Source organism: Helianthus annuus, chromosome 7 (assembly GCF_002127325.2).
Source record: "Helianthus annuus cultivar XRQ/B chromosome 7, HanXRQr2.0-SUNRISE, whole genome shotgun sequence".
Lineage (NCBI taxonomy): Eukaryota > Viridiplantae > Streptophyta > Magnoliopsida > Asterales > Asteraceae > Helianthus > Helianthus annuus.
In genome coordinates this window covers 27,374,877-27,385,286 of record NC_035439.2, presented here as the reverse complement: position 1 = coordinate 27,385,286, position 10,410 = coordinate 27,374,877, and the positions used below count along the sequence as shown (strand labels likewise).

Here is a 10,410-nt window from a genome sequence, read left to right as displayed (position 1 = left end):
CGAGCAGAGCCGGTTTATAATCGAGCCGAGCCCAAGCTTGCCCTAGCTCGGCTCGGCTCGGCTCGGCTCATGAACAGCCTTAGACAAGAATACGTAAAAGAATTATAATGTTGTGGAGGGGAAAAGTGTAACTAATTCACATAATTATGTTAAAACTCAGGGATTTAAGTGTAGTTGAATGAGGTGCTAAATATAATTACTATTTAAAATAACAGGGGTGTATGTTTAAATTGAGAGGGAAGACCGTTCTTATTTTTTTTAGTATCTCGCTCATGCATTATAATATTAAGGGCATGTTTGGCTAAGCTTTTCAAAACAACTTATTGGCTTATTGACTTATCAAAAAGTCAATAAGTTGTTTTTGTGTTTTGCTAAGCCAAAAGTCTTTTTAGAAATGGCTTTTTGCAAAGAAGAAAAAGGAGGTTTCAAGAAGTAACAATATTGTGACTTTTTGGCCAGCTTTTAACTTTTCAAACTACAAATTACCAATATACCCCTTCTTTACCCTCTTATATCTAAAAGAATGCCTATTTTAGTCAATTTACATCAATAAGATAATCCAAACACTTTTTTTAAAAACTCCTTTTCAAAAAGTCTATTTCCCAAAAGTCCTTTTTAACTATAATAAGCTTAGCCAAACATGCCCTAAATCTAAACTTAAATATAGCCCTCAAATACCAATGATCTCTTGGCCTAATGGTTAAGGAAGGTGGAAAGCTTTGCTTCTTTTGTAGAACCTGGGTTCAAATCCAGATGAGTTTTAACACTAACTTAGTAATAGTAACGTAGTTACTAACCGGTTAGCTTAGCGATAACCCAACCGTAATCTAGTTCAAAAGAAGAAAAAATATAGCCAACAAACAATCGTGATTATTGCAACAGCAAACCAACCTTTATCAATCAAATCAATCATCTTCCTGGCCCTATTCCCCAAACCATGGACGGAAGAGAACCGCAGAGCTCAACGGCAGCAGCCGCACGGTACACACTACCACCGTCACGACTAGCATCCGAAGACATACTCTTCTGTATCGATGTTGATCCGGAATCGCTCGTTGAAATGAAGAACACTAGCGTCAGCGGTAGACCTTTTACCAGATTGGAGTCAATCAAGCAAGCAATTCTTCTCTTCATCAACGCTAAGCTCGCCATTAATCCTGATCATCGCTTCGCCTATTTTGCTCTCGGAAAATCGCCCTTTTGGGTATATTTCTTTTTCTTTAAATTTTTTTTTTATTTTAATTGATTTGGATTTCCTTTGATTAGGTCTTTGAATGTGAATTTAGTAGGTGAATGTTTAGGGCAAAAGGTTATTATGTGTAGTCGAAACCCTAATTTTGAAAGTGTATAATAGTTGTGTACTCTGCAGTTAGTCATTAAGGAATATGTATGGGGATTTAATGGTTTAAGAAGAATGGTCAGTTGTGTGCAAAGAGGGATATGAGAATTGGGTGATTTGAGATAAAATTGCACAGATTGTTAAAGAAAACATATAAAGTAAACAAGTTGAAGTGATGAATTGGTTAAATCGGACCTTGCTATGTTGCGGTTGGCTTGATGTGTTTTACAGTTTGCACTACGTGGGCGTACTTTAAGGCTCGTTTTGATTCTCTTGTATTTCACGGAATTACAGCTTTACTGAATTAATCTATGTGCTTGGAAGAACAGATGCATGGGTCATATAACAATGTATTTTGGTAAGTAAATTAGATCGGTTGCTAGGCATCGTTAGGGAATGCTAAGAAGTCACACTCTGTAGGTAGTTAGGTTATAGTAAACAAGTGGAAAGGGAAAAGAAATAGATATCTTATACATAGTTATTAAAGGCGCTAAGCGCACTTAAGGCATAGGCCTCGCCTGGGGCCTAGGCGCAAAGCGCAAAAAAGGCGAGGGCTTGAGAAAAATTAAGCGCATAATGAAAAAAAGTTAAACTATATTATGTATTAGAAAAAGAATACTATTCTTCAAATAAAATGAACAAAATCTATTATATAAAACTATATATCATCTATTTAGAACCCAAAGTTCTAAAAATATTAGTGTATTAGTGTAGAAAATTAGTTTTCCTTGGATAAAAGTAGAAATTTGGCTAGAATCTTGTCGGAATTTTAGAGAATTTGGCCGGAAACTCTCCGGAATCTAGGAATCTCGCCGGAATCTACACTTGAACCATCACCTAGAGAATTAAAGCGCAATTTCCTCGACTACATTGCCTCGCCTGAAAAATGGGCCTAGGCGCAAGAGGCGATGGCTTTTAACAACTATGATCTTATAGGTAAGCGTTGGTGTTGTGTGAGATTCTCTTCTTTAGTCAATCAAAAGCTAAATCACGGATTCACGGTCATAAGCTTCTAATATAAGTATATGACTATGACTATCCTTGATTAATCCTTAAGGTCTTGTATTCCATTAAAAGTAATTCACCTTCTCTTATCTGCTATATCAATAGGCTTGATATTATGAGGATACATCCAACAATATGTTACTACAACCTGTATGGAGCGTCACATTTCTTTAGCCAGTACACTTTATTTTACCTATCGGTTTTAGAATTAAGAAAAAGATTTGTTGATAATCTGGGCATAAGAAGTTTAGGTCAAACAACAAACCATAAGGCACTTAAGTAAATGAGTCCCAAATATTGACAAAAAGGATATTCATGCGGAATCAGTGGTTAAAAACAATGCTTGTTAAGACCAAGGTTTAAAAGAACGGAAACGAGTTTCGAGGCGTTTTCCCTTTGCCTCACGAGGCATAAGCCTTGAGGCGAAACAAGGCGTAAAGCCGAGGCAGTATTAATAAATAAATATAAAAATTATAATACTAACTAATTTCATCATCAGATTCATCAAAAACATACATAAAAAAGACATGAAATGCTTGAAATTGACACAAAAACTCAAAAACAACTATGAAAATCCCATGAGGCGCACCTAAGGTGCAGCTTTTCTTAGCGCCTCAGCCCATCTGAGGCGCATATGCAGTAAAAACCCCATGAGGCGTGCCTCAGACTCGTTTTTTGGCCGTTTCGCCTCGAGGCGCGCCTTGAGGCGCACGCCTCAAGCGTTTTTTAAAACCATGGTTAAGACAAAATGGGTCAGTGGAGTGGTTTGAGAAAAGTATCTGAAAATTGGTATAAAATACACAAATTGTGAAAGAAAACAAAATAAGCAAGATTAAGTGATGAATTTGTTGAATCAGACCTCTCTATGATGCAGTTGTCTTGATGTGTTATGCACTACATGGGCATACTTAAGTGCCCATCTTGATTCTCTCATATTTACAGATTTACAACTTCACTGAAACTAATCTATGTTCTCGGAAAAAGAGATATACGGGTCATATAACGCCATATTTTAGTAAGTAAATGAGATCAATTGTTGGATATCGTTAGAGTATACAAAGAAATCACACTCTCTAACTGAAGAGATCAATACCAAATGAGAAATCAGGTTACATTAAAGACTAGAAAAGGAAAACACACTATTGGCTCCAAGCATTCTGTCTTTCACATGCTGTTGGATGATAATTTGACAAAGTTCCTTAACTGTCGATATAAATGAGTCAATTATTAAAGTCTAATCATTTGTGATCTCTCCTGTATAATTGAAGCTTAAGAAGGAGTTTAGCAGTGACGTTGACTCAGCACTTGCTGCATTTCGAGGCATCACCGTTGATTCTTCTTCTGCTGGTCACGCAGATCTTACACATCTCTTTAGAGTGGCAAATCATGAAGCTAAAAAATCTCGTGCACAAAACCGTATACTAAGGGTGGTGAGTATATCCATATGATTAGAGTAAATTACAAAAACCGTCCTTTATGTATGTCACTTATTGCAAACTGTGTCCTTTGTCTTCAATAATTACAGAAAACGTACTCGATGTTTGCAAACCCTTGCAAGTTATGTCCTTTGGCCCTAACTCAGTTAATTTTTGTGGTTAAATCTGACCAAATGGACCCCACATGAGGGTATTTTGGTCATTTTACTCTCACGTGGGGTCCATTTGGTCAGATTTAACCATAAATAATATCGTCATGTGGGGTCCATTTGGTTAGATTTAACAACAAAAATTAACTGAGTTAGGGCTAAAGGACATAACTTGCAAGAGTTTGCAAACATCGAGTACGTTTTCTGTAATTATTGAAGACAAAGGACACAATTTGCAATAAGTGATATACATAAAGGACAATTTTTGTAATTTACTCATATGATTATCCATTGACGATGCATATATTTACTTTGTTCACTAACACTCCACTTTATTCTCGCACTAGCCGCTGCATTGTATAGTTTTGCTATCTCCCACTTTATAATTCGAATGCCTATTTACCTAATCCTGTTTAATATACGGTTAACCATTGTGGTTCCCAGATCCTACTCTACTGCAGATCATCAGTAGCACCACAACACCAATGGCCCGCAACCCAAAAGCTCTTCACATTAGATGTGATTTACCTTCACGATAAGCCCGGGCCCGACAATTGTCCACAGAAGGTGTATGATGGTCTGGTGGATGCCCTTGAGCAGGTCAGTGAATACGAGGCTTACATATTTGAAAGCGGTCAGGGCCTGACACGTGTCCTTTTCCGACACATGTGTCTGCTTTTATCACACCCTCAACAACGGTGTGTCCAAGATGATATTGATATTCCCAAATCTCTTACAAAGAAGTCACTCGCAGTGGATCTGGTCACTGCTGATCAGGAATGTGTTCCTGTGTCCAGTCAGTGACTTGCTTTGTATACAAAAATAATATAAGAATCCTTAGCTTTGTTGCGGATTTAAGACTATTGATGTTGTAGACAATAATGGCTCTTGTGCTGTTTTTGTTGGTTTGGGTTCATGTATTCAGTTTCAATCTTTTGTTATCGCAAGTGATGATGTTGGTGTTCATCTGTCAGAGTTGGTAAGACGAGTGGGTCGGGTTGGATGGGTAACAGGCTAAAAGTTAACCAGAATTTTTTTATTTTTATTTTTATTTTTGTCCATTTCATATTTTTTATAATAGTTAATATGATTATAAAGGCTTACTACAATAATGATATAAACATTTGAATAACAGGTTAAAACTTAACCTGAAAATATCTGTTCATTTCATTTTTCTTTTGTTAATAGTTGATATGAATTTTTAAGCCTTACTCAATAATGATACTCACTATACATTTGAATAGTAGATTAATTTTTCAATTTAAAAAGATTATGCAAAAGTTGCATGCATTGAAGAACTAAATATACCCCTTGCATGTTAGGAGTGTGAACTAAAGGTGAACAAGGTAGGTCATGTTCGTTAGTTTAGCTTTTAACAAAACAAACGATCGAACACAAACAATTAACAAACGTGGTTTTCTTGTTTGTATTTGTTTGTTAAGAAAATGAACGTGTTTGCTTATTTTCCTTCATTAATAGTGTAAATGAACGGTTCACGAACATGACCGAACAAACATAACTGAACATAGATTAAGCCAGTGGCGGACCCATAATTTTTTCCATGGGGGTGCGGAACATTTGTAAAAATTTTAGCCCCTAGGTACATAAGTAAAAAAATCGGTTGTATCGGTCGGGTCATGTAAGACAAAAGAACATCAAACTAAAATTATATATTTGTCAAACACGTCAAACCTTGTTACAAACATAATTAGAACGTCGCCCTACGGGTTTTCATTTTTTGAAATCTATTCAAAACATCATCTAAAGCTACTTTCTTAAGCAAGTCTTTCTCTATATAACATACATAACTATCACTTAAATTCTCATCCCCAATCCGATTACGCAAGTCGGTCTTCACATTCTTCATTGCCTAAAAACATCTTTCAACGGTTGCGGTTGCAACGGGTAATACGAGAACAAGCTTCAATAACCGATATACCAATGTATAAGTTACGTGAATATTTGTAGAAACCATTAACCTTACAAGACTTGACAAACCATCCAAGTTGTCGAATTGTTTTTTCTTTTTTCACAAAATCAAAGTAGTTTCCGAGTTGAACCGGAAGCCTTCGTTTTTCCTCTTCATTGAAATCATATGGATACTTCTCGGCTAGCTTTAATATATTTGGAATGTCAAATGCATTAAAATTATCACACGGACTCAAACAACTCATACAAACAAGTAGTTTCGATGTTACCTCGTTAAAACGGTTCCCAAATTCTTGAATTTGCAAATCTAGAACCGCATTGAAGCAATCACACTTGTAATAATGCCGATTTGTGATGTTCGTCTTTCTTCTTGGCCACCTTGGGTTAACGTATTCATCATCCAATTTTTTCACATCAAGTTCATACATGTCACAAAAGGAGTTAACCTTCTCCAAGAACTCATTAAAACCTTCCAACCTAAACTTTTCAAGTTGGTTTTTGGTGGAAGAAACCAATTTAACCGCATTCATCAAATCTTGCTCCTTTCTTTGAAGACATTGGGACAACGTATGTGTGATGTTTAGAATATGCTCCATCAAGTGTATGTAAAATACAAAGTCGTATTTTTCATATCCTCTAGAAGTCCGTCTGCTTGTCTACTACAAGGAAGAGTTTGACCCGTTTCTACTAACCATCCAAGAACTTCCATAATGTTTGGATATAAAGAAATTAAACGGGAAAGTGTCTTGTAATGGGAATTCCAACGTGTATCCCCGGGCCTTGAAAGTGTCATTTCTTGGTTCAACCCACTTCCGGTAAAAAGTATGTCTTCCATTTTGTCCAATTGTCTTCTTTGGCTTTCACGAAGCATATCTTGTCGTTTAGAAGATGCACAAACGATATTTGTTAAAACTTGTTATCGTTTCAAAAACTCTCCAAATTGGCACTCATTTGGAAACATTTGTTGTGGAGGTTATTAACTAAACCAACATGTTTTTTAAGTGACGCATGTACCTTTTTCCAATTGTTATACCCGCCGCACATAAATGTGTCTCTACGATCTCCAAATTGGCTCCTAAACAAATAGCAACATAAGCAAAACACGCGATCCGATTTTGAGCTATACTCTAACCATCCCTTATACTCATGTTTGTCATTCGATAGCTCTTGGTTGATACGGTCCTCTTAGTAGATATGCCCTTCTAATCTCATCTCGTTGATTCACGTTATATGATTCTATCGGCTTGTGATCATACGGATCCGAAGGAAGAGCAGCCACATCAACTAATTCGGAAGATGTATCCACTTTCCTCTTGAGAAATCGCGCCATAACGTCCCTACTCATGTTTTCCTATAACATAATGTTTTAATTTTAACTTTCAACTATTCAAGCAATCAAGCCCTAGAATTGTTTGATCACCCCTAAAAATCATCTAAATAACATAATCATTGATGTGTGCAAAATGCAACATATAAATTACATCAAATTAGGCATAAAACTAACCCTTTTTTAGTACTAATGTTGGAAAAAACGCGTTTCTTTCTTCCTTTTGAATTTACAGGACCAAATGAGCTTAAAAGAACAAAAGGAACAAATAAGCAGCCAAATACCAACATAAAAACATGTGAGTGCAGTTATGTCTATCGCCTCCGTAAATCCAGTTCGTAGCAGAAATCAGAAGAAAACAAGACATTATAGTGTAATATTTAGGGAAAAGGCAAGGTGGCAATATTGTAATTAAGGAGAACTTCCTTAAAAGCCTTGGCCTATAAATAGGAGAGTTATGTCTTTAGTTTAGAACTTTTGCCATTTGCATACTTTGGAGAGCTTGGAGCCTAGAGAGAGAAAGTAGAGAGAGAAAAGGCAAAAGGTGATTCACGTGATTGTACGATTTCATATCTTTCTATAGAATCACAGATATTATACGTTCTTGTGTTCGGTCCACGCACGTGCATAGATTCCGCACGTCGCACGTGTCGTTCGCAATCGTTCGAGAGTCAAAACCGATCCTACAAGTGGTATCAGAGCATGAGCTCGATTGCACGGATCATACACACAAGATTTCACGAGATTTCATCAGATTCAGATCCATTTTCACATCAGATTTGTGAAATTTGTTACTCTACTCATTTTCTTCACAAAAACGCAAAATTAACGAGGTTTTCACGGTTGAAATTAGATGAAATTTTGACATTGTGTGCGAAAATCAGTGTTTTAAAAGCCTATAAAGTTTCAGAACTTAATTCCAAGTGGTTTGAGAGAAATCGTGATTTTTCGGTCCGAAATATTATGTCGTTCGTCATTGTTCATGTTCATATTTTTCACCCGGATGGCCATCCGATCGGATGACCATCCGGACATAGCACACATTCAAAAAGAAAGCTGAAAAGGAAAATTTCAAGTCCTGGATTGCCCTCCGATCGGAGGACAAATAATGATCCGATCCATTTTTCAAATACATAACATTTGACGGAGGGTCCTTCGATCGAAGGACCATCCGATCCAAAACTGATCCGAGCGGTGACATTCAAAACTCATCTGATCCATTCACACAACAGTAGCGGCCCAATAAAACTGATTCATTAATTCGTTGTCCCATGTGAATGTCAGTTTGCGGCTTAATTGAATTAAAGTGTGATTTGGATTGTCGGCACCTTTTATCAATTGATTGAAATTGCATCGGCCCACTTTCTAATTACATCATAGTGTCACGTGATTGTGTTAACCGGCCCAATCTTATTCAAATCTCATCTGAACAATATTTTTCTGTGGTCAATTAGATTGTTACAGCCAACAGTTGTCAGCCCATTAACAATATCGGCCCAATTAAATTGTAGCAATAATCAATATTGTCGGCTGTTACTCTTGATCTATTTTCAAAGTTAAGAAATTGAATTGTTGACGGTTGTTTGTTGGTATTAATTGTTCAAACAGAGATTCACGTGAATATGTAGAATTCAACGGCCCATGTGATTTCAGAGCTCGGTCCATTCACAGTTCATATTTGCATGTGATTACCATTAATATCAAGATAACAATTGATATTTGAGTGCGGCCCAATAAGACTTGTGCAATTGAAGGTTCAATATAATCATCAAACGGTCATTCGTTGAAAGTGAAAAGTGATCCGATCGATTGCATTTGAGATTTGACGAACGGTCCTTCGATCGAAGGACCATCCGATTCAAAGTGATTTGTTCATCTAAAGTCATTCGATCCATTCAATAGTTGTCCAATTAAAAGTGTTGTATTTGATATAGTGGGCTTAAAACCCATTAAGTCACTCAGCCCAATAACACGATAACAGTTATAGTTGAAGGACCAATAAAAACTCACATTGTCAGTGCATATTGGAAGTATCAAATATCATATATATCATCCGATCGGATCACAAAAGGTTTTATAACATCTTAGTCGAACGGTCCTTCAACAGAACGACAATTCGGACGAAAGGCATATTGGAAAGTGATCCGACCGGATCGTCATCCAATCCGAGTCATCCGATCAGAGTCATCCGATCCGAGTCATCCGATCCAAGTCATCCGATCATTGCCATTCGATTGACTTTTGTTGACTCTGTCTGATCGGTTACTCATCCGTTCAACTGACTGTTTGTTTTAAACTGATTGTTTGTTTGTGTATTTGCACATGATAAACGAGGTGCAAATCAAAGTACGATACGGAAAGAAGAAAAACAAAGAATCAAGCGTAATGGCTGAAGAATTATACAACACGTTTTACAAGGCATTCACGTCAGAGTCTTCCGAAATATATCGACTGTCACATTAATCATAATAATTTTTACGGAACTCATTCGAAACCACCAAAACTTGACAGTATTGAAGATTATACGTGGTGGAAAGAACGATTCATTAACTGGGCCAAAGCTTATGCGCACGAAAGCTGGTTTTGTATGGAATTTGGTTATAGCAGGCCAGTCGTTGATAAAAACGAAGAAATTCCACTTAAAAGCTTATCCGTTGACGATAAAAATAATTTCTCATATGAACAACGAATGATTGCTTTAATCCAGCAATCGATTAGAGATGACAAATTCGCATTGCTTAATCACGATGGCTCATCTAAATCAGTGTGGGAAGCATTACGGGTTAAAGCTGAGGGTGGGAACCAAATCAAAAAGAACAAAATAGCTTTACTTAAAAAAGAATTTGATTTGTTTGATGGTGTAAAAGGTGAATCAGTGTCACACCCTGACTTTTGCGGAAGCGTATGATGTGTGACTGGTTTAATATCATTGCATTCAATCGTAATAAACAACTACATGATCAAAACGATGTTCATCCATTCATAAAATTTGAGTATTACAAACACTGGTTATTTAAGTTTTAAAACACAACCTTCGACTAGGTTACAAATCAACAAAAGTGGATGACATCTAAACTTGAAGTCTACTTCTAGTTACGACACCCGCGCCCAAGATTCATCTTGTTACCTGAAATACATGTAATTTTGGAAAACATCAACAAAAGTTGAGCGAGTTCATGCGTTTTGTATGAGTACTGTAATCTTGTAAATCTTTGAGAGACTCCT

General features: G+C 36.6%; 1 protein-coding gene across 1 annotated transcript; it reads left to right on the top strand.

Moving 5' to 3' along the window:
- Window positions 1-739: 739 nt before the first annotated feature.
- LOC110878026 lies at window positions 740-4,895 on the top strand. Its single transcript, XM_022126285.2, has 3 exons — window positions 740-1,204; window positions 3,613-3,774; window positions 4,374-4,895. The coding sequence occupies exons 1-3, from the start codon at window positions 938-940 to the stop codon at window positions 4,731-4,733; spliced, it is 789 nt and encodes a 262-aa protein (XP_021981977.1). The 5' UTR covers window positions 740-937; the 3' UTR covers window positions 4,734-4,895.
- The last annotated feature ends 5,515 nt before the right edge of the window (window positions 4,896-10,410 follow it).

What these genes read in the sequence shown, in the direction of transcription:
- LOC110878026 (XM_022126285.2), top strand. Translation starts at nt 938, where the DNA reads ATGGACGGAAGAGAACCGCAGAGCTCAACGGCAGCAGCCGCACGGTAC. An exon ending in TCGGAAAATCGCCCTTTTGG is followed by an intron (nt 1,205 to 3,612) that starts GTATATTTCTTT and finishes GTATAATTGAAG; the next exon opens with CTTAAGAAGGAGTTTAGCAG. An exon ending in AAAACCGTATACTAAGGGTG is followed by an intron (nt 3,775 to 4,373) that starts GTGAGTATATCC and finishes TGTGGTTCCCAG; the next exon opens with ATCCTACTCTACTGCAGATC.